Source organism: Diospyros lotus, chromosome 14 (genome assembly GCF_014633365.1).
Source record: "Diospyros lotus cultivar Yz01 chromosome 14, ASM1463336v1, whole genome shotgun sequence".
NCBI classification, from domain to species: Eukaryota; Viridiplantae; Streptophyta; class Magnoliopsida; order Ericales; family Ebenaceae; genus Diospyros; species Diospyros lotus.
Genome location: NC_068351.1, coordinates 10,791,351 through 10,816,758, shown reverse-complemented (window position 1 = coordinate 10,816,758; position 25,408 = coordinate 10,791,351). Strand labels below are relative to the sequence as shown.

The 25,408-nt window shown below is 39.9% G+C and overlaps 1 protein-coding gene across 3 annotated transcripts in view; it reads left to right on the top strand.

Moving 5' to 3' along the window:
* Positions 1–24,637, top strand: part of LOC127790740 (uncharacterized) — a 75,461-nt gene extending 50,824 nt beyond the window's left edge. For all 3 annotated transcript variants that reach the window (XM_052320387.1, XM_052320388.1, XM_052320389.1), the window contains one exon: positions 24,060–24,637. In XM_052320387.1, the coding sequence (XP_052176347.1) occupies positions 24,060–24,224 (165 nt within the window). In that variant the 3' untranslated portion in view covers positions 24,225–24,637. The remainder of the gene's footprint in view (positions 1–24,059) is intronic.
* Positions 24,638–25,408: the final 771 nt, after the last annotated feature.

The following is a 25,408-nucleotide window of genomic DNA, read 5'->3' as shown; positions in this document are numbered from 1 at the left end:
ACATTTAGTTACTATGCTGTGGCCTAAAGATTCTGAGGGTTGCCATGTCTAGACGTGAATATCTTGTTGTCTTTGTTACTACCCTGTTAGTACAAATGTGTACAAATGTTATGTATGTTTCAAATAAACAAAACACAAGTACACACAGTGGAAGTTGGGTTTACTTAGGGGTGTCCTAATATTTAGATTAACTTTTTTGGTAGTGGGGCTTATGTGTGGACTGCACAATGGTCAAGTATGTGCAGTGAAGAGCTATATTGTATATTGAGTTTAGGGATGGCAAAATTGCAAATTTATCCCACCCTAATAGTACAGATCCTTACCATGATCTATCCCAAACTCACAATAGGTTCAACCCATTGTATTGAGCTAAAATTTTATGAAATTCTAAAAATAAAAAATAAAAATTGAAGTTTTTGGACAGAAAAAACTGCATCTATTATCTCTCACAAATATATACAAATTACAACTTAGTAACCACCCCTATGAGTCGGTTATGCCATGAAAACTGTCAGATAAAGCAGGAAAAAACTGTCACCTAGGGACAAAACTAGATAATTACACATTTTCTACACTCCCCCTCAAGCTGAGTTGTAAATGTTAAGTAAGCCTAGCTTGGATCTCGTATCCTCAAACTTGGTTTTTGGAAGAGCCTTGGTCAGAATGTTTGCAATTTGAAGAGTAGTAGGCATGTAGGAAAAATTGATAGTTCCACTTTCAACTTTTTCTTTTATGAAGTGCCTATCTATCTCCATATGTTTAGTTCTACCATGATGAACGGTTTTTAGCTATACTTATAACAGCTTGACTATCACACAACATGTTAATTGAACCATCTATTGCAATTTTGAGTTCAAGAAATAACTGTTTCAACTACATTGCTTCACATATTCCATAGGGCATTGCTTGAAATTCAGCTTTAGCGCTACTCTGGGACTGTTTGCTTCTTGTTGCGCCAAGTAACCAAGTTCCCCTAGACATAAGTACAATATCCAAAAGTTGATCTCTGGTCAACGATAGAGCTAGCCCAATCAACATTAGTGAATACCTCAATATTCATCTTCTTAGTTTTCTTAAAATATAGACCTTATCCTGGAGTTTTCTTTAGATATCTCAAAATGTGATACAATGTATTCATGTGTTCTTCATTGAGATTGTTCATAAATTGACTGACTACACTTATTGCGAAGCCAATATCAGGTCTTGTGTGTGATGGATAGATAAGTCTTCTAACAAGTCTCTAATATCTTCCTTTGTCAACATGAACACTTTTTCCTTCTCCTTTATCTTTAGTGACAATCTCCATTGGATTATTTGCAAGTTTACATCCAAGCAGTTTTGCTTCTTTAAGTAGATCAAGAACATACTTGCGTTGAGAAACCATAATACCTGTCTTGGATCTTGCAATTTCCATTCCAAGAAAATATTTAAGATTCCCCAAGTCTCTAACTTCAAATTCATGTCTAAAAACTGTCACAAGCCTAATGTCTTATGTGTAATAAACTAGAGATGCATAGCTATAAGTAGTAATAACAGAATGGCTATAACATATTGCATGTGCGGGCGGTTTTGCCTAAGCCACTTGCAGAAATCAGTTGTGATAACAACTAGTTGGGCGAGCCTATAAATGGGCATTGTATGTGAGGATGGGATCTATCAATGAATACATTCGGATCTTTCCCTCTCTAATTCCTCTCTCTATTTCTCTCCCTCTTCTTAATTCAAATTCTCTCTCTCTTTCTCTTCCTCAAATTTCCTATTCTTCCAGAATTACCCAAGCCTTATACTCGAGGCTTGACAATTGATATTAGAGACAGCGGCCTCGGCAGTGTTTTTGAAGAAAGTGCGAAGTAGACGATGGCGGAAGGAACGAGACTCAAACAATTGGAAACAAGAATGGAAGCACTGGAGTTCGGAATGATGTAGACACACGAGGCTATCACCCAAAGCAGGGAAGATGTGGCTGCAATGTGCGAAGGAATGCGAGAGGAACTGGCGATTTCTCGTGAGGATATGCACCTCGAGATGGAAAGGCATAGAGAAACAATGGATCAGTTTGGTCAAAGGATCAATAGCATGTTTAATACGCTATCATCCTTACCACAATTCCGTTTGCCAACGGAATTTCCCCCGTGATCTGGAGCTGGTCCAAATTCGAATGGATCTGGAATACTCCCGAGACCTACAGGAGAAGCAGAGTCGGAAAGGGTGTAAGGAGTTGACACGGATCCTCAGGTGAGGGAATTTCAATTGCAACTTGGTACTCACACGCCAATGCCAAGGCTGGAGATACCATTATTTGATGGGACAAGGCCAAGATGGTGGGTGCGCCGGTGTGAACGTTTCTTCCAGTATTATAATGTGGCTGAGACTCAGCGAATTACATTGGCCACAGCCTATCTTAATGATACGGCTGACTCCTGGTTTCAAGGATGGTATAGGTACCAAGGAATGGGGGTGAGATGGATCGATTTTGCCGAAGAATTGTGTAGGCGTTTTGGAGAAAAGAATTTGGCAGATGTGATAGAAGAATTCAACAAACTTCGGCAAGAAGGGGCGGTAACAGAGTATTTAGAGAAATTTGAGGAGTTAGGAGCTCTAATGTGGAACGCCCAACCATCACTTATTGAGCAATATTTTGTATCCAGCTTTATCAGTGGGCTCAAGGATGAGTTGAGATCTATGGTAAAGATGATGATGCTACTCATAGTTAGACAAGCCGCATAAAAGGCCAGATTACAAGAATTGACGTTAGAAGCTATCTACAAAAGGAATAGGGCCTCCTTTGGAACAGGACCATTAATCAATCTACCTCCTAGTGGTCATGCGCGGGAGATAGGGGCGACAGGAGGTACGGGTCCACCCAGAGGAAGTCAGCAAGCCATGGCGGTCAGAAATCCCATTATGGAACAGAGGAGACAGTTGTGGCTCTGTTTCAGATGTGGAGATCCTTATAGTCCTGGCCACCAATGTAGAAGGCAGCTACTAAACATGGAGGGTAGAGAGGAGAAAATATTAGAGAAGGGGCAAGAAGACCTTGAAGAAACAGAGGCGGAAGTTCCTCAAGGTGATCTCGTCAGTGAAGGAGGGGAAATTTCATTTCATGCACTAAAAGGGGAGCATGCAGGGCAAATCATTAAGGTTGAAGGAAGAGTGGGTAGGAGAAGAATGATGGTGTTGATTGATAGTGGCAGCACCCACAGCTTCCTCAATGAAGCACCTGCCGTGGAACTAGGGTGTGCCTTGGTAAATACTTCTCCCTTATCGGTAACGGTAGCTAACAACAACAACAACAACATATCCAGCCTTTATCCCACTATGTGGGGTCGGCTACATGAATTCTAGACTTCCATGTATTTCTGTCTTTTGTCATATCCTCATTTAGATCCATATATTTCATATCAAATTTTAATGTCTCTCCCAAAGTCTTCTTGGGTCTACCTCTACCTCTTTTTGTGACTAATTGTTTCATTTCATCAATTCTCCTCACAGGAGCGTCCCTTAGTCTCCTTCTCGCATGACCAAACCATCTTAGTCTAGTTTCTCTCATCTTCTCCTCGATTGGCACTACTCCTACCTTATTACGAATAACTTCATTTCTAATTTTATCCTTTCTTGTATGTCCGCACATCCATCTTAACATCCTCATCTCCGCTATACTCGTCTTTTGCTCATGCTGGTATTTGACTGCCCAACATTCTGAGCCATACAGCAAGACTGGTCTTATAGCTGTCCTATAAAATTTTCCTTTCAATTTTAATGGGATTTTACCATCACATAACACCCCCGATGCATTTCTCCATTTTAGCCAACCTGCCTTAATTCTATGTGCGACATCCTCGTGGATTTCTCCATCTTTTTGAATCACTGATCCCAAATATCGAAAATGGTCTTTTCTTTGTAAGATTTGGTCTTCTAATTTCATTATAACATCATCCACTCTTGCATTTTTACTAAATTTGCATTCCATATATTCTGTTTTCTTTCTACTTAATTTAAATCCCTTAGATTCTAAATTGTTTCTCCACAACTCAAGCTTAGTGTTCACTCCTTCTTTTGTTTCATCCACCAACACTATGTCGTCTGCAAATAGCATACACCATGGCACATCTGTCTGAATATCTTTAGTGAGTTCATCCATTCCTAGGGCAAATAAGTATGGACTTAGTGCAGAACCTTGATGCAGTCCTATTGTAGTTGTAAATGGTTCAGTATCTCCTCCGCATATTCTGACCCTTGTCTCTACACCATGATACATGTCCTTAAGGGCTTGTATATAGGCTATTTTGACTCCTTTCTTCTCTAAAACCCTCCATAATACTTCTCTAGGAACCCTATCATAGGCCTTTTCTAGATCTATAAACACTATATGTAGGTCCTTCTGATGATCTCGATACCTTTCCATTAGACGCCTCAGTAAATATATAGCTTCCATTGTTGACTTACCAGGCATGAAACCAAACTGATTTTCTGACACCTTTGTTTCCTTTCTGAGCCTCTGCTCTATTACTCTCTCCTAGAGTTTCATGGTATGACTCATTAACTTAATTCCTCTATAATTTTCACAGTTTTGAACATCTCCTTTGTTCTTGTATATAGGAACCAAAGTACTCTTCCTCCACTCATCTGGCATCTTTTTTTATTTAAGGATGGCGTTAAATAGTTGCGTTAGCCAGGAGATGCCCTCTTCTCCCATGCATTTCCATGCTTCTATTGGTATATTATCTGGTCCCACTGCCTTACGATTTTTCATCTTTTTTAATGCTTGCCTTATTTCATTTGAACTTATGCGTTGATAGAATGTGTAGCTCACATTCCCTTCGGAGTTACTAAGATGTCCCAACCTAACTCTTGTGTCACCACCATCATTGAATAATTTTGTGAAATACTCCTTCCATCTCTCCTTAATCGCTCCCTCATTTACTAAAACATTTTGATTGTCATCTTTTATGCATTTCACTTGATTTAAATCCCGTGTTTTTCTTTCTCTTGCTTTAGCTAATTTATATATATCCCTTTCTCCATTTTTTGTATCAAGTCGTTTATATAGATTCTCATATGCTTTTGACCTTGCTTCACTAACAACTCTTTTTGCTGCCTTTTTTGCTTCTTTATAATTTTTTTGATTTTCTTCATTGTTGCATTGATATACCGCCTTATAGCAAGTTTTCTTATTTTTAATTTTCAATTGTACCTCTTCATTCCACCACCAAGACTCCTTAAGGTTAGGGGCTCTACCATTTGTCTCTCCAATGACTACTTTTGCCGTGCTTCTCAGAGCATTAGCCATTTCTTTCCACATTTGGTTTGTCTGTTTTTCTCCATTCCATTCCCTTCTACCCCTTAATTTTTCTTTGAAGATTAGTTGTTTCTCCCCTTTTAAATTCCACCACCTGATTCTTGGATTTTGTTTTATGTGATTTTTTCTCTTCCAATTTCTTACTTGGACGTCAAGTACTAGAAGTCTATGTTGAGTAGTCAAACACTCTCCCGGTATCATCTTACAATTCCTACAACATAACTGATCCTCTTGTCTCATGAGGAAGTAATCTATTTGGGTGCTTGAGGTGATATTTTTATATGTGATTAAGTGTTCGTCCCGTTTTTTGAACCTAGTATTGGTTATAATGAGCTCATATGCCATAGCAAAATCTAGGATAGATTTACCCTCATTATTAATTTCCCCGAATCCATACCCTCCGTGTACCTCTCTATATCCGTTTCCGTCTCTACTCACGTGCCCATTTAAGTCACCTCCTATAATCACTTTCTCTCCTCTTGGTATCATTTGTATGAGTCCCTCTAGGTCCTCCCAGAATTTTGCTTTTATCTCATCACCTAACCCCGCTTGTGGTGCATATGTACTAAAGATATTCATAGTCATTCTTCCTAGACTAATCTTCACCATAATAATCATATCCCCTATTCTCTTTACATCCACTACCTCATCTATTAAGCTTTTATCCATAATAATCCCCACTTCATTTTTCGCTCGATCAGTTCCTGTGTACCATATTTTATATCCAGCTTCTGATAAAGTTTTTACTTTTTTCCCTACCCATCTCGTCTCTTGAAGGCACATAATATTAATTTTTCTCCTAATCATCACATCCACCACTTCCATAGCTTTGCCTGTTAATGTTGCTATGTTCCATGACCCAATCCTTAATCTATGATTTTGTTTTTGGCCTTGACTTTGGATTTGATTTTGTTTTTGGCCTTGACTTTGAATTTGATTTTGTTTTTGATTTTGGTTTTGATTTTGATTTTGGACTAGCTTCTTTACCCACATCCATCCAAGCAAATGCGGGAACCCTTGCTCATTTATCACTACATCTGGGCGCTGATGCAGCGGCCCTAGCTCACTTGTCACTACACTGGGGCAGTGTAGCGCGTCGCTATGAAGGGTTACACCCACGCCCAAACGATTTTTCATAATTTGTCTAGAGTTCATGTTTTGGATCCGACTAAATTTTACGTTGGCTGTCGGTTACCTAACACAACCCTCCTTCTTTATCCGGGCTTGGGACCGGCAGTGGATAACATCCCCAGGCGGAGTTTATCGGTAACGGTAGCTAACGGCAACAAAATGTACAACAATCATAAGAGTGTAGGGTTTAAATTGCTGATGCAAGGGGAAGAGTTCTCTATGGATCTAAGAATTCTGGAACTAGGAGGTTGTGACATCGTCCTTAGGGTGGATTGGATGAGGACAGTAAGTCCTCTGACTTTCGACTTCAATAAATTGGAAGTCACACTGGATTTGAAAGGCCGGAAGCTGACGTTAAAAGGGTGCCTCGAGGCAGGGGAATGCAAGCTGATCACAGGGAAAAAATTACAGAAGTTGCTAATGAAAGGAGAAGGGCAGATATCCCAGCTATTTTCCATTCAAACGATAGGAAAAGATGAGTAGGAGAGCCCTTCCACTTCCGACCTCTTTGCAAAGGTAATCTTCCCTACTGAATTAGGTCCATTACTTATAAAATTTCAGGAACTATTTGTGGAACCATGCACCCTACCTCCAAACCGTCTGTTTAATCATACTATACCTTTGAAACCCAATTCTGAGCCAGTAAACGTTCGAGCCTACTGTTATCCCCCTTATCAAAAGGCTGAGATTGAAAAACATGTCAAAAATATGCTCCAAACGGCCATTATCCAACCGAGTCAAAGCCCTTTCGCCTCACCCATTCTTCTCGTCAAAAAGAAGGATGGTACTTGGCGATTTTGCATAGACTATAGGCAGTTAAACAACCTTACCGTAAAAAATAAATTTCCCATTCCCTTGATTGAAGACCTATTAGACGAGCTAAATGGTGCTGCCATCTTCACAAAACTAGACTTGAGGGCAGGGTATCATCAAATTAGAATGAACCTTGCCGACATCCATAAAACAGCCTTCTGCACACACCAAGGCCTCTATGAATTTCGGGTGATGCCATTTGGGCTCACCAATGCCCCAGCCACTTTTCAGGCGCTTATGAACCACCTCTTTGCCCCATACTTACGGAAATTTATTTTAGTCTTCTTCAATGACATTTTAGTTTACAGCCCCAACCTCAAACAACACCTAACCCACCTACAAACCACATTTGAAATCCTGAAATTTAATCAATTGTTTGTTAAACTCTCTAAGTGTTCCTTTGCAAAGAATGAGGTGGATTATTTAGGGCATATCATTTCGGGCCGAGGAGTCAGCACCGACCCTAGTAAAATTACAACAATGTTGGAGTGGCCCAAGCCTTTGACAATAAGGGAGTTGAGGGGATTTCTTGGCTTGACAGGATATTATAGAAGATTCATATAGAATTATGGAGTGATTAGTAAGCCATTGACTGAATTACTCAAGAAGGACAACTTCGGATGGAATTCCCAGGCTGAGCAAGCTTTCAACACCCTAAAAAAGGCAATGACACAAGCCCCAGTTCTGGCGCTGCCGGATTTCTCTAAGGCTTTTGTGCTGGAAACTGATGCATGTGACATCGGGGTAGGCGCAGTGCTGACACAAGAAGGGAAACCCCTCACTTACATCAGTCAAGCACTGGCTGCTCGACACCGAGGGCTAAGTGTGTATGAGAAGGAATTGTTAGCCATGATTATAGCTATCGACAAGTGGAGACATTATTTGGAAGGAGCCCCCTTCATAATACGTACTGACCATGATAGCCTAAAACACCTCTTCCAACAGAAGCTGCACACGCATTTGCAGAGGAAGGGAATATCCAAATTGTTGGGCCTGAATTATGTGATACAGTATAAGCAGGGAAAGGAAAACATTGTGGCAGATGCTTTGTCACGAAGATCAGAAGCAGGGGCATGTGAGGCAATCACCGCCGTGGTGCCTGATTGGGTCAAAGACATTACTGGAAGCTATGAGAAGTCTGAGTGGACCAAATCCCTCCAAACCCAATTAGCTGTGCGGCACACCAATGAGCAGGGATATTCTATGGCCGACGGGTTGATCAGGTTAAAGGCAGATTGGTTGTCGGCAATGACAGGGAACTACGAACTAAGATCTTACAAGCATTACATAGCTCTCCACTAGAGGGACACTCGGGGGTTCGAGCTACTTATTACCGGGTTCGACGGATGTTCTTTTGGCCTGGCCTCAAGAAAGAAGTTATGGAATATGTGGCAGCTTGCATGACGTGCCAACGATGCAAGCATGAACAAGTGGCTTATCCATGATTGTTACAGCTATTGGCTATACCAGACAGAGCATGGGAGGAGATATCCATGGATTTCATCGAGGGCTTGCCCAAATCAAAGGTCCGAAACGCGATTCTAGTTGTGGTTGATCGGCTGACCAAATTTGCTCACTTCATTGGCCTCACTCACCCATTCACAGCCCAGGAGATTGCTCGAGTGTTCATTGATACAGTGGCCAAACTGCATGGCCTACCTAAATCCATCGTCTCAGATCGAGACAAAATATTTACCAGCCACTTCTGGCAGGAATTGTTCAAGAACTTAGTGGTAAGTCTACACATGTCATCAGCATACCATCCGGAGTCTGATGGGCAGACAGAAAGGGTCAACTAGTGCTTGGAATCCTACTTGCGATGTATGTGTTTTGCGCGGCCTAAGAGTTGGGGTAAGTGGCTTTCTTTAGCTCAGTGGTGGTATAACACAACTTACCACAACACTATCAAGAAAACTCCCTTTGAGGCTCTATTCGGATACCAAACACCTATAATGCCTACCATAATGGGTACCAGTAGAGTGCGAACTAACGCAGCTGAGTATTTGCAAGACCGGTAAGAGATGATCTCACTCCTCAAACAAGAGTTGGCCGCCACTAACAATAGGATGAAACAAGTCGCAGACCGCAAACGAAGTGACCGAAACTTTGAAGTGGGCGATCGGGTCTTCTTAAAGGTTCGATGGTTCCTACAGTCCTCTTTTTCTAAGGTCACCCCCACCAAGCTCAGTCCTAAGTACTTTGGACCATTTCTCATCTTGGAGCGGGTTGGTCAAGTCGCCTACAGGTTGCAGTTACCTCCCCACGTGGAATGTCACCTAGTATTTCATGTCTCCCTATTGAAGAAGTTCATTGAGCCTAACGCTACTGTAAGCTCCGAACCACCTCCTACAACCGAAGAGGCCGACGGCGACGGGGAACCATTAGCCATCATCGACCGGCGAGTAGTCCATCAGGGCCCCGTACCTCTCATCCAAGTTTTGGTTCAGTGGTCCAACCGTCACCCAGAGTATACCACTTGGGAATACCTTCCCCAGCTGCTAAGTCAATTTCCACACACTGCTCAGCTACTCACCTTCCTTGGGGACAAGGAAGCTTTTAAGGGGCCGGGATTGTCACAAGCCTAATGGCTTATGTGTAATAAACTAGAGATGCATAGCTATAAGTAGTAATAACAGAATGGCTATAACAGATTGTTTTGCCTAAGCCACTTGCAGGAATCAGTTGTGATAACAACTAGCTGGGTGAGCCTATAAATGGGCATTGTATGTGAGGATGGGATCTATCAATGAATACATTCGGATCTTTCCCTCTCTAATTCCTCTCTCTATTTCTCTCCCTCTTCTTAATTCAAATTCTCCCTCTCTTTCTCTTCCTCAAATTTTCGATTCTTCCAGAATCACCCAAGCCTTGTACTCGAGGCTTGACAAAAACATCGAGTTTTCTAATCTCCTCTTCATGATCTCCTGTTAGGATTATATCATCCACATACACAATAGTAATGGATATCCTTCCATTAGGAGAATGGTTTATATACAAGGTATGATCAAACGACATTGTGAATACCCAAATTTCTTTACTGCCCTAGTGAATCTGTTAAACCAGGCTCTAGGAGACTGTTTAAGACCATAAAGAGATTTCTTCAACTTATAGACTTTGTTTGGGTTTGTCTGATTCTTAAGACCTGCAGGAATCTCTATGTACTCCTCTTCTAGATCTCCATTGAGAAAAGCATTCTTGATATCCAATTGATTTAATTTCTAGTCATGATTCACTACAAGAGATAGAAGTACGCGAATCGTATTTAATTTGGCAACAAGAGCAAAGGTCTCTTGATAGTCAATACCATAAGCTTGTGTGAAACCCTTAGCAATTAACCGGGCCTTGAGCCTTTCAACACTTCCATATGCTTTGTGTTTAATGGTGAAAATCCATTTACATCCAACTGGATTCTTTCCTGGGGGCAAGTTGACCACATCCTAGGTTCCATTCTTTTCAAGTGCTCTAATCTCCTCATTTACAACTTGTTTCATTCAGGTATTTGGAGAGCTTCTTGTATATGTCACGCTCCCAGGGGTAGAAAGGGGAATAATCAATAAATACATTTGTATCCGTTAGCTAGGCGGTTAAGGAGTCCCGAGGTAGAAAGGGGAATTATCAATAAATACATATGTATCTGTTAGCTAGGCGGTTAAGGAGTTAGAACAGTACAACAACCTAACCTCTTCTGTTGTGAGGAAGGCTATATGTGTAACCGAGAATGGGGAAAGGGGATTATCGAATAACAGAAGTGACTCTCTTGTCTCTCGTCTATCTTTCTTTCTCCCTCTCATTCTCTCTCATTCTCTATGTCTCCCTTCTTCTCATTCTATCTGCCTAAAATTCAATTCTTCTTTCTTGAAATTCAATCGAATTCCCTCAATTGACCAACCCTCAACCTGAGGGCTTGACAAGTGGTATCAGAGCCGGTGATCCCCAGCGGCTTCAAGGGGCGAGTCGGTAACGAAGCCGGTTGAATTCCGCCGCTGACGCAACGAAGGAGAGCCCAGCGGATTTTGGCCGTGATTTTGTTGCGACAACACTCAAATTCCAACAGGATGAATGGACGAAAGCAAGGCAACGGTTGGAATTTGAGTGTTGTCGCAACAAAATCACGGCCAAAATTCGTTGGGCTCTCCTTCGTTGCGTCAGTGGCGGAATTCAACCGGCTTCGTTATTGGCTCACGCCTTGAAGCTGTCGGGGATCACCGACTTTGATACCACTTGTTAAGCCCTCAGGTTGAGGGCTGGTCAATTAAGGGAATTCGATTGAATTCCAAGAAAGAAGAATTGAATTTTAGGGAGAAATAGATAGAATGAGAAGAAGGGAGACATAGAGAATGAGAGAGGGAGAAAGAAAGATAGATGAGAGACAAGAGAGTCACTTATGTTATTTGATAATCCCCTTTCCCCATTCTTTGTTACACATATAGCCTTCCTCACAATAGAAGAGGTTAGGCTGTTGTACTGCTTCTTAACCGCCTAGCTAATGGATACAACTATATTTATTGATAATTCCCCTTTCTACCCCTGGGAGCGTGATAGTATATTGTTGGGAATATGAATTTCTATGAGATTAGTAGTAAAAGCATGATATTTTGGAACTTCTTGTAAGGTAGGAAATTATAGATGTGATACTTTTTGTAGGACCTTACACCTTTCCTTTAAGCAATTGGCAAATCAAGATCAAGATGATCTAAATTCACCTCTTCAGAATTAGAAATAGTGTTACCTTCTTGTGTTTCATTTGGAATTGAATTTGGTTTAGCTTCATGGTTAGTAGTGGGTTGCACTCGTTCTTCTACATGTCCTTGATCCTTCTTCTTTCTAGAGTAGACAATTAACTCTTTGTTGTTGACAATTGAAGGAACAATCAAAGACTTTGACTCTGGCTGATTTTTGTTGACACGAGAAATCGAACTAAGCACAAATACTTTAGCTTCAAATGGAGTGATAGTAGAAGGAAGGACAGTAGATGTGGGCTCAAGATCCCAAACACAATATTCTAAATCACTCTCCCCCTAAATGCCGATTTTGGAATAAAATGGCTGATTTTGCATGAAAGTAACATTCATGGAATGATAGAATTTCCTTGTGATGGGAGAATAACACTTATATCCCTTTTGATTGGGAGTATAACCAAGAAATATATATTTGATGGCTTTAGGATCAAATTTATCTCAGTATTGATGAGGGATATGGACAAAAGAAGTACAATCAAACACTTTAAGTGGGATAGATGAAATCAGACAATTTGAGGGATTTGACTTGAGAAAGACTTGACATGCAGTTTGAAATTTAAGAATTCAAGAAGGCATTCTATTAATTAGATATGTGGCGGCAAGAACTGCATCTCCCCAAAACCTTTTTGGGACATGAGAAGATATCATAAGAGCTCGAGTTACATCTAACATATGTTGATTTTTCCGTTCAACAATTCCATTTTGTTGAGGAGTATTAGGACAAGAACTTTGGTGAACTATGCCTTCTTGAACTAGGTATCCCCCAAGAATAGAATAAAGTGCTTTTTGACATTATCAATACGGAGAATTTGAATTTTGGCATTGAATTATATTTGAACCATTTTCTTGAAATTTTTGAATAATTGACTTAACTCGATTTTTTATTTCATGAGAAATATCCAAGAGAGACGAGTGTGGTCATCTATGAATGAGACAAACCATCTAGCCCCGGTTACACTTTTAGTTCATCACTGTGAATCAAAGAAAAAGGATGGGATTCTTGGTATTTTTGAGCTAGATAAGAATTGTGAACATGCTTAGACAATTGACAAGCTTCACATTTAATATCAATTGAATTTTTATTGAATAATGAAGGAAAAAGTGCTTTGAGATACAACAAATTAGGATGACCCAAACGATAGTGCCATAAAATTATTTCACTATCATTATTAGATCTAAGACCAGAGAAAGAATGTTTTCCTTTGACTATCTTCTGAGATTGTCTCCTAGAGGAGTCAGACACTTTCAACATATAGAGTCTTGAATGCATCTCAGTACTACCAATCATCTGTCTTGAATTCAAATCTTGAAAAACACAATGAGTTGGGAAAAATTGAGTAACACAGTTCTTTTCCTGAGCGAGTGAGTTGACTAATAGATAACAAATTGTAGTCCAAATTTGGAACCAATAAAACTGATTCAAGTGTAAGGTTATCTGAAATGACAACAGAACTTGTACCAGACACTTTTGAGATAGAACCATCAGCAATACGCACAGTATAATTTTTAGAACAAGGGTGGAAATCTTGGATGAGAGAGATATCACCAGTCATATGATTCAAAGCTCTAGAATCGACAATCCAATTACCTTTATTGTCCACTATTTTAACCTTAAGTGTAGTCAGAAAATTACCTTTCTGAGCCATTATGGTTATTTTTGGGGTGGTATTATTCGGGGAAATTGATGTTTGTTTGGCCGGGCAATCAATTGTTGAAGAATTTCCATTTGCTCCTGGCTGAATTGGCCATTCTTGACTGTAGTTGTAGCCTCAGTGGAACCTTCTTCAGTTGTAGTATGGTGTGCACGACTGTCTCTTTTACTTCTTGATTTCCAATCTGTTGGTTTTCCATGAATAATCCAACAATTGTCTCGAGTGTGACCTGCCTTTTTGCAGTAATTGCACCACCATTTTCTTTTCTTGGTGCATTGGTCATTGGTTCCTCGAGAAATCATGGCAGATACTTTGATGGTTGGTGGCTGAACTGCTGTACCTATCATAACCTTTTTTCGACTTTCTTCACGTCGTACTTCTGATGCTACTTCACGCAGGTTTGGTAGAGGCTTGATGGCTAATATTCGCCCCCGGACTTCATCTAAATTTTTGTTGAGACTAAGAAGAAACTTGTAAATTCGTTTCTTCTCAATAATCTTCTTATATTTTGTAGCATCAATTTGACACTCCCACGCCGTTGTCTCATACATGTCAAGTTGCTACCAATATCGCATTAGGCGACTAAAATATTGGATGATTGTGAGAATCCCCTTGATGAAAATCACGGAGGATTCCTTCACTTTCGTATGCCTCAGCAGTGTCTTCAGAGTCAGAATATGTCTCCTTTGCAGCAATCCAAATTTCTTGTGTTATCTCATAGAGAATAAAGTTTTCTCTGATTGGGTCTTCTGTCTTTGGTTTAGGAGTTGCACCAGTGTTGTAATCATCCTTTTCTCGGTCGCAAATGAACATCATAACTGAATGGGACCATTGAAGATAGTTGTGTCCATTCAGTTTGTGGCCTGGAATAAGGATAGCAGAGGAATCGGCTCCCCCATTAGGAGTCGGAACTGTGGGAACTTGAGAGGAAGAAGAACCGGCCATTTTAGATGAAAAACTTGAAGGAAGTAGGACCAAGATTTGATGGAACAAGAGATGAAAGAAGGATCGGAATTGAAGAACTGACCGAAATGTGGTGGAACAAGAGATAAAATTAGGATCGGAATTGAGGACTTTTCATTGGAATAATGGACTGCTCTGATACTATAATGTTTTTGGACAGAAAAAATTGCATCTATTATTTGTGTCTCACAAATATATACAAATTACAACTTAGTAACCGCCCCTATGAGTCGGTTATGCCATGAAAACTATCAGATAAAGCAGGAAAAAACTGTCACCTAGGGATGAAACTGTACACTTAAAAATACAAAACTGTATAATTACACATTTTCTACAAAAAGAAAACAACAACTAGCCATAATTGCTCTAGGAGCAATGTGGTCCGCAGATTCTAGCTCAACAGTCATCTCTATGGTGTCTACAAAATCCATGTTAAACTGTTAAATAGATTTACCCTAGATGTTGGTTGTTTAACACAACCCTCCTTTATATGAGGATAGGACCAACTGTGATAAGGAGTTATACATTCAACACTAGAAGTGTTGAGGGGGTTACTCATTAATAAGTGATGTTTCAATAATAAAACGTTACAGTAAAAACTATCTAACATAAAAGTTGAGATATATAAGTGAGAGTATTGTGGTAATTTATGTATATACCAAACGCAATGTGGGGTCTAGTAAGTGAGAGATAGATCAAATGACCAACCAATCTCTTATATCTCCCCTTGTCTACTGGTTAATTGTTGGAATTTCCTCCCAATTTTAAGTTAGGCTCTACAGGGGTGCAAGCTCCTTTTTCTCCTAGCAGACCTATTCCCTTTAACAAATCTAGGATATACTTGCGTTGAGATAGAAAAATACCTGCCTTAGAATAGGCCATTTCTATTTCTAGAAAGTACTTGAGTGTACCAAGATCCGTAATCTCAAAAATTCGAGCCATGCTTTCCTTCAGGACTCTCCGTTCTTCAACATCATTACTTGTAACAATTATATCATCCACATAAACCAGTAAAGCTATCACCTTCTCTTTTATTGAGTGCTTAATGAATAGAATATGATCTCTCATGCTTTGCTGATATCCCATGTGTCTCATGGCCTTAGAGAATCTATCAAACCAGGCTCTTGGTGACTGCTTAAGGCTATAGAGTGTCTTTTTAAGCTTGCATACCTTACCCGAATCTCCTTTATTGAATCCTGGTGGTGGTTCCATGAACACTTTTTCCTCTAAATCCTCATGAAGAAAAGCATTTTTCACATTAAGTTGCTGCAACTACCACCCATCGTATGCTGTTAGAGATAGGAGGATTTGAACTGCTGTCATCTTTGCCACAAGAGCAAGGGTCCCTAGATAATCAATTCCATAGGTTTGAGTATAGCTTTTAGCTACTAGTTGGGCCTTATATCTCTCCAATGTACCATCTGCATTGTATTTCAAGTTAAAAATCCACCTGCAGCCTATTGGAATAACTCCCTTTGGTTTAGGTACCAGTTCCCAAGTTTGATTTTTCTCTAAAGCTCTCATCTCCTCCTGCATAGCTTGCTTCCAATTATGATATTTGAAAGCCTCATCAATTGTCTTAGGAGTGACAATGGTATCTATAAAGGTCAGGAAGCTTTTATGCTTTTGAGAAAGGCGGTGATAGGAAATATAGTTAACCAATGGATGATGAGTACAACTTCTAACCCTTTTTCTGACAGCAATAGGGAGATCCAAATCATTAGGAATAGAGTTAGAAGGAATCAAGGGATGAGTGACTTCAATACCTAAACTGAAAACTGATGTTGATTCAGGCTAAGGATGCAGAATAGGCTGAGATCTTCTCTTGAACACATAAGGAGAGCCTTTAAACTTGACCGGGGATGGCAACATAGTCAATGGCTACTCTGTTTCGTTAGGTGAATCCTGCTCACTTGAGTTGGGTGAGTGAGCAGGTGAGTCAGATTGAGCAGTTACTTCTGTCTCACTAGAGCTCATCAGAACTAAATCCAAGCTGGGAAGAATACCTTGGTCACCACACTGTATATTCTCCCCATGTTAACCAAAATTAGAGGATCCAAAAAAGGATTGAGATTCAACAAAGGTAACATCCTTAGACACATAGAACTTTCTAGATGAAGGATTGAAAATGGAATAATTTCATTCATTCCTTATAGAAAACAATACTGCCCTAGTTATGGGGTTGAGGAATTACAACATAGGAAATATTACAATAGTTAAAATTAGGAAAGATTACCCATACAAAGTTCTAGGAAAGGGTACTAAATCGGAATTAAGAAAGTATCCTAAATTGATTTTAGAAATTTCTAAAAACAAAGGTTAGATCAGCTTCCAATCTTCTAATGGATGATTAGTCCAACCGTGTTAAATTGGATTGTGAGCAATGCTCATGGCTGACTTGTTATCACAATATAGTCTCATAGGTTTTTCCCACTCAATTCTGAGATCATCGAGGATTATCTTGAGCCAAAGAAGCTCACAAAATCCCAGTGTTGTGGACCTGAACTCATGTTCTGCATGTGATCTTGCTACCATCAGTTGTTTCTTGCTCCTCCATGTGACTAAATTTCCCCCAATGAAAGTGTAGTAACTAGAAGTTGATCTCTTATCAACTATGGAGCCTACATGGTCTGCATCTGTATAGGCTTCAAGGATGAAGTTTGTACCTTTCTTAAACAAAATTCAATTGCCCATATGTGCCTTCAAGTACCGAAGAATGTGATATACTGTTTGAAGATGTGTCTTCTTAGGGTTGTGTATGAACTAACTCACAACACTGATCGAGTAGGCTATATCTGGTCGAGTGTGAGACAAATAGATTAGTCTTCCAACAAGCCTCTGGTACATTCCTCAATCCATTGGCTCATCTTTTGTTGCCTCTCTAAGCTTGTGGTCGGTTTCAATTGGCGTCTCTGCTAGTTTGCATCCTATTTGCCTGATCTCACTAAGTAGGTCAAGAACATACTTTTGCTGTGACATGAAGATGCCTTCTTTCGACCATACCACTTCTATTCCCAAGTAGTATCTTAATTGCTCGAAATCCTTAATTTCAAACTCCTTAGAAAGGCATTCCCTTAGAACTTTCACTTCCTTCTCATCATTTCCAGTGACAATTATGTCATCTACATAAACTAGGAGTGTAGTCACTCCCCTTGACACTATATGTTTCACAAACAAGATGTGGTCGCCTTGACTTTGTTTATACCCCCATTAGCATCATTGCTTTTGTAAACCTACTAAACTAGGCTTTGAGAAACTGTTTTAATCCATAGAGTGCCTTTTTGAGTTTGCACACCTTTTTGTTTGTATCAATATCAAATCCTGGATGGCAAACCATGTAAATTTCTTCTTCTAAATCCCTATGGGGGAAGGCATTCTTCACATCAAACTATTGTAGATTCCAATCAAAATTTACTGCCAATGAAAGCAAAACCCGCACTGTATTCATCTTAGCCACTGGTGCAAACGTATCTTGGTAGTTAACACCATATGTTTGAGTGTAGCCTTTTGCAACTAGTTTGGCCTTATATCTCTCCAAAGACCCATCTGCCTTGTATTTCACAAAGAACACCCATTTGCATCCAACTGGTCTTTTTCCTCTTGGTAAATCAACCACCTTGTAGGTTTTTGTTCTTCTCAAGTGCATACAATTCTACTCTCGTGGCATGTCTCCACTCCTCACTCTCTAGTGCCTTAGATGCAGTTTGAGGTATCTTAATGGAGTTAAGGTGGGTGAGAAAGCTTTTTTGTGAAGGTGACATTCTTTTAAAGGTCACAAAATGAGACAATGGATGACTCGTACATTTTTGGCTACCTTTTTTGAGAGCAATAGGAAGGTCAAGATCACTCTCATTACTATGTGAATCTAAAAGTGACAAATCATGGTTAAAACTAATAAGAGGAGAAGAAGTACTAACCTCTGTGTTTACCTCAATTTCGAGATTCGGTTCGAAATATTGAGTGTGCTTTGGTGAAATCATGGCACTCTTCCTTCTTGAATAGACATATTCAATAGATGGCCTCTATTTGGGTTCTAGGGTTTTTGGTGGTTGGGAATTAGGCTTAGACTCAGTTTGGGTTTCAATAGGAGTGGACTCTGGAGAGACGGCAATGTCAAGCTGATCTGTGGAGGAAAGGGGTAAGGATAAGAAATTAATCCAATCATTGTCTTTTGAAGGCATAGGCTCCCCTTGAAGACTAGGATTGGCAAAGAAACATTCAGTTTCAACGAAAGTGACATTAGCCAAGACAAAGGTTTTGTGGGATGAGGGGTGGTAACATTTGTAGCCCTTGAGTGGAGGAATAACCTATGAAGACACATTTGAGAACTCATGGATCAAGTTGCTACGATTATGGGAGTGAATATGGACAAACGCAATGCATCCAAAGATCTGAGTGGGCAAGGAGAGTGAAGAAGTAAAATGTGGATAAAATTGAGAGAAAACCTGCCAAGGACTCTTAAAATCAAGAGTGTGAGAGGGTGTGCGGTTGATTAAATGAGCAAATGTAAGAACGGCTTCCCCCCATAGATACTTTGGGACTTGGTTTTGAAACAGTAAGGCTTGAGCAACAGACTGCAAATGACCATTTTTCCTCTCTGTCACTTTGTTTTGTTGAGGGGTATCTACACATGAAGATTTATGAATGATTCCTTTGTTGTGAAAATATGAGGATAAGGTTTGATTGAAATAATCCTAAGCATTGTTTGACCTTATCTTCTTGATTTTCACCTCAAATTGGTTTTGAATCATATTACGAAAGATAGGACAAATGACACTCACATCAGATTTTTTCTTTAAAAGAAAAACCCAAGTTACACAGGTGCAATCGTCAATAAAGATTACAAACCAAGTAGCCCCGGAAATATTTTGAACGTTGAAGGGTCCCCAAATATCTGTGCACATTAAAAGGAAAGGCATTGAGGCTCTTTTATTATTGATTGGAAAATGCACACGTTTGTGTTTGGCAAGTTCACAAGTATCACAATGAAATGAGCTGACATCGACATTTTTAAATAAAGATGGGAACTTGACACGGAGAACCGTGAATGAAGGGTGACAGAAATGGTGATGTTGCAGCCAGGTTTGACTTGGGGCAGTAATGCTTGTATCGGACAGCAAGGAGGCAGAAAAATGAACCTTATTGAACCCACCAATTTTGTCTGCCACTTCAAGATAGTAAAGCCCATTTTTCCCCTTAGCATGCCCAGTCATCCTCCCCAAATCTTGATCCTGAAAAACTCAGCAATTTGAAAGAAAAGTTAGGCTGCAATTGGAGTCATTGATCAGGTGGTGAATAGATATGAGGTTTGTGGTGAGTTTTGGGACGTGTAAGGCATTTTTTAAAGTTAGAGAAGGGCTCAGATAAATGTCACCTATTCTGGCTACAGTGATGGAGGATCCATCAGCTGTGATAATTTTCCAGGAGTTGGAACATGGAATATAAGTGGAGAAAAATTTTGAGGAATAGGTCATATGATCGGTTGCTCTGGAATCAATTATCCATGAAGTAGATGAGTTGTAATCCAAAGCATTAAGACAATAAAAGGCAAGGGACATACCTGATTATGCAAATGAGGCACCGGGGCTGGTGGAAGGTGTACCTAGAGTTTTAAGAAGGGCCTTCAGCTTCTTGATGTCCTTTGTATTGAGTCCCATTGTGCTAGAGGTTTCCTGGGACCCCGTCTCCTCTTTTGACTGAGATATAGGTTTGGCTGTCCCTTCCTTTGTCCGCTGTACCCACGGTCAGCATCTTGGGGTCTACCATGCAGCTTATAGCATTCATCCTTTACATGGCTCTTTTTCTTGCAGTAGTTACACACCAAATTAAACCTGTTGTTTTGCTTGGATTTAGATTTCTTACCCTCTAAATGCGAAACAACTTGCTTATTTGGAGGGTTTTGTAGCCCTTTGTTGCTAGCACTGATCCTTTCACTGCTTGGTCATTGAGCATCACATCCTTTCTACTTTTGTTGGCCCGGATAATAGCAATAGTTTCATTCAGCTATGGTAGTTCATCCTTGCCCAAGATCTGGACTCTAACTTGATCATATTTTGGCCGAAGTCCAGCCAAGAACTCATAGATTCAATCTTTTTCAGTAAACTTTCTTAGTGTAGCAGCATCTTCTTGATCTTTCATTGGAATGGATCAGTAGTGATCCATCTGCAGCCATAGATTCTTCAACAGATTGGTATATTCTGTGAAAGATAGATTACCTTGCTTGGCAGCCATCAATTTGGTCTTGATCTCAAAAATCTGTGCCTAGTCGTTCTTCTTGGAGGAAGTCTGTTGAATAGCCTCCCAAATCTCCTTTGTCGTGGACAAGAACATACAAGTATCACTGATTTCTGGTACCATTGCATTCCAATGCCAAGCCATCACCATTGAGTCCTGTTCGTCCCATGCTGCAAACTTAGTTGCCTGGAAGTGGCGAATTCAGCTAACTCCTCCCTGGAAATAAGTTGAGAAACAGTACCAGACCCTGAAATATCACCCTGTCCAGCTGGAACTGGGGTAGGAACAGATTCGGCAGTCAGCTGTCTGTGGTATCATCCGTAGAGGCCACATTTACTTTAGGTGGCTGAACATGTAATGCATAACAGGTCTCTTTATAATGACCTGGTTTGCAGCAATACGAGCAAAAAGGCCGTTTTCCCCCTTTTCCACCATGCTGTGGCTGCTTATTCTTAGACTGATTACCAAAGGATATGGCTTGAGAAACCATAATCGACCCCTTAACTGCTGAATCTGACCAGTAAAAGTCTACTATGTAGCAAGCTTGAAAACACTTCTTCCATAGTAGGAATGACAGGTCCACTGAGGATTTGTGTCCTAACACTAATCAGGTCCTAATCCAGCCAATGTAAGCACCGTGAACAGTTTATCATGTTGGACCCACTGCTCAGTAACATTTTCAGTGATTGACAGCATGGTATTGAAATCTGTCACAGCAGATTGAACCTTTCCCACATATGTTGTCATATCTAAATCTCCTTTTTGAAGATTAAGGTCGTTTGTATAAAGCCTATGTGCATGGGACCATTTTTCTGCACAACTTTCATAAACACGAAAAAGAGGCACTATATCAAGTTCAATGGATTGCCACAACACGGAAACAAGCTGCACGTCAATTTTATCCCACAATGTCTATCATTCTCTGGTATCTCACTCAATTTCTTAGTTAAATGATCACTAACCCCTTGGCCTCAAAACCACATTTTAGCTGAGGCTGACCCAAAAAAATAACTTTTCCCATTCAGCTTTTCAGTTGTAATCACAGGAGTACCAGATATGCTTGGAACAACAACAGAAGTGTCAGAGATCACCTCTGAACCAGATATGTTGTAATTTAGGGTTAATTTCAACAACCAATACAACAAGAGACCACCAGAATATCAGATCACAGCCTTAGGGATTCCGGAAATCACTAGATTGCAACGCCGGGAATTCCGGAACAGATCTGTTGAACAGATTGTAGCAGATCACGGTCAAGCAGCTGATCAGACCAGATTTCCAGAGGTCCAGAGAAGTAGATCAGATTCAGCAGATTGGACCAGAGATCCAGAGAAGATCAGATTGCTCAGTTCACAGCCCTTGACCTAAATGAAAGATAAAATCCTCTAACCAAGAGGACAATCCCAGACAAGATTTGATGACTGAATTACATCAAATCTGCTCCAATTCTCCAGATTTACCCCTCAATGGCTCTGATACCATGAAAAATGGCATACAGAATTGAGAGAACAAGATAACTGTTCAAATCTATTAAGCTAGGGTTACAAGTGTTTATGCCAAAACACTATAACTGCTATGTACCTATGCTAGGTACAAGCTCCAACTAGTCTATACAACACACCTAATACAAGCTAATATGAATTCTCAACACCATCCATTGTTATGTTTGGTATGCTAGAACTTAGATGGAATGGAATGAAAAGAAAAACTTTTTTGGGCTATTAATAAGATATTACTTTTGTCTTTTGGGTGTTAATGAAATATTACTTCTATTTCATCGGGAGTTAATAAAATATTATTTTTCTTTGGATGGAAATAAAATAAAATTTTTATTTTTCGGGTGTTAATGAAATATTATTTTTAACTTTTGGGTTTTAATAATATATATTTTTATTTTTATGGATGCTAGTAAAATATTATTTTTATTTTTGGGTGTAAATAAAATATTATTTTTATTTGTTTTGTCTAAGGATATTTTATAGTTTTCAAAACAAATGGAGGGTAAAAAGGTAATTGCAACAATCTTCGATGGAGTGGAATGAGGATTCTATCCACATTTGGAGAGAATTTCCTTCCCTTGCTAAAGTTGCAACCAAACACACTTTGACCTCATTCCATTCCCTCCACACCCACTCTAGCAAACAAAATGCTACCTTAGTTGATGATGCCTTGCCTTGATACCGTGATCTTAAATATTTCATTTAGTTGGTGATCATTGGAGAACAAGGTAACTAGCTGCAAAATGGGAAGAAATATAGAGTCTGGTCCCCTCATGCACATTCTGTTCAGGTAGAGTCAGACATGGTCCCTTTTCTTCATTTACCTACAGTTGGGTGACATTTGCATTGCCTCTAGTTCTTAAAATTCCAGGTTTCAGAGAAGCACAGCCCTGTTCTATTCACTGAGCATGGAGTTATGCATATGTAGGACAAGATAATGTGAAATAAACAAGCAGCGGCTCGAAACTGTCACCTTGCTTTCCACAATAAGTCATGAACTGACACCAACCATGACCATCCTCTGTTGCTCAAATTTGTATGGGCACCTTCAGATTTGGCAGATATTGTGCACCCTTAGATCCTTTGATTGGATTCGATGCAGATAACATTATCCACTTCGTGCCGTTTTATTGTTGGTTTATGTTTGCACTTCCAAGTTTGGTAGAAGCTAAATGGTGATGTTTGTTCTGAAAGAAATGTGACAAGAATCAGTGGAAACACTCTCTAGGCTTAGTGGTGTAAGTTGAAAAAGAGTTATGTTGGATGCCTGAAGTAATATATTTTACAACTTTACTCAAATATTTTTCTTATTTTCTTTGTCTGGTGAAAATCTTGTTTATTCTAGTTTCATTTTCTCCGTGGTATTCACCCATATCACTTTCATTTCTTATATAGAAGAGATAACAGATCTTTTCATCATTCTATTTGCATATTCTTTGATTTTTTTAATTTTTACGGAAATGTGATGGAAAAACATCCTTTCCCTGATATCTGATTTCTGCTTTGTTTCCTGCGAAAACGAGTTGCTCACTTGAAATTTGCTCCGTTAATGTCTTGGTCAATATGTTCTTTCCCTTTCTTTTTCTTTTCTTCTGATGTTACTCTTGAAAGATGTGAGAATGAACTCTGATGTCTATGTGTTAGTACTCTGGGTTTCTTGATGGTGCGACCTGGTTGTTTGCTCTAACTTTAAAGTTGCAACTTATATATTATTCCTGCAATATGGCAGGTGCATCTTGACCACAAGCACATGGGCCTCGGTGGGGATGATAGCTGGTCTCCCTGTGTCCACGACAAATATCTTGTTCCTGCTTTGCCATATTCATTCTCTATTAGATTTTTCCCAGTCACTGCAGCGACGTCTTCCCACGACATATACAACTCGCAGCTCTGAAAGGATGGCTAGTGATGCATGAGCCATAGGATCAATGTTTTTCTACCAGGTGTTGCAGTTTTTCACAATTGGCGTGACTTTGGCTTCGTTTGGGGAACCATGTATCGTCTGTATGAGCACGAATGCGCTGAAGAACAAAATGACAATGCAATCCCTTGCTGAAGTGGTTCCTTGTGTCAGTCTTGTTATGGTAAAAATGCTCTACATATCTTAAACTTAATCAATCTGGCTGGAGAATAGGAATAATGTTAGCCAGATTGGGTTTTCATTAAGTCCTTTTTATTGTGGTTTCTATGTGGCAAGGGAGCGGACATGAGCCAATAATAATGTTTAGGTAGGTACAGAGTGAAACTTGACAAAGCAGCCTCATACTCCTTGGCTTATGTAATATAAAAGCTATTGTTATTTGGGAAGTTGGTAGAGCTAGGCTGTTTTGTTATGGTACTCTACGCTGGCAGTTATCTTGTGGTTGTGAGTTTTACATATTTTTGTCAACGAATGATGTTTTGGCTGGCCAAATCCGCTGAAACATCGTGCCGACTGGGGCAATACCCCCTATTGTTGTTCTTGTTTTTTCTGCAAGGGGCATTAAGGGGAATTCTCCCAATCAGCCAAAAATAAGGAAAATTTTATTGCAGCTCGATATTTTGCTCTCTACAATTATATTTTAATATGACTAAAATAACTTCAAACAAAAACCCATTTTTTCCCTTGGAATTCACCTCTTCTCCTCTTAGATGACTGCATTGCTCCGACGGGTGGCTGGATCACTCTCATTGCGATTCACCCAATTCTCTTTTCTATTCATTATCGTCGTTGGCTTGTTTCCTTAACAATGGCCACAAAGACTGTCGATCGTCAAGGAAAGAGGGTAGAGATTGACGGCCCCATTCTCACATCCGTCAATGACTACATTTTTTGCGATCACCTATCATCGCAAAGCTCCCACAGGTGGTCATGTCGCTCCCACCAGTGGTTACAACAAACGTGGAGATCCCCAAGATGTTCTTGAACCCTGGGGTTTGGGAACGTCTAAACGCACCCGAACCCTAGGGTTCAAGTGAGATGATGGGCAATTGCGCTCGTCGCAGCTGTCGGTGGGAGCGACACAATGATGGGCAACGATGGCCAGGTGTGATGAGGAAGTGGGATGTTTGTGTACATTAAAGGGTATTTTTGAAAAA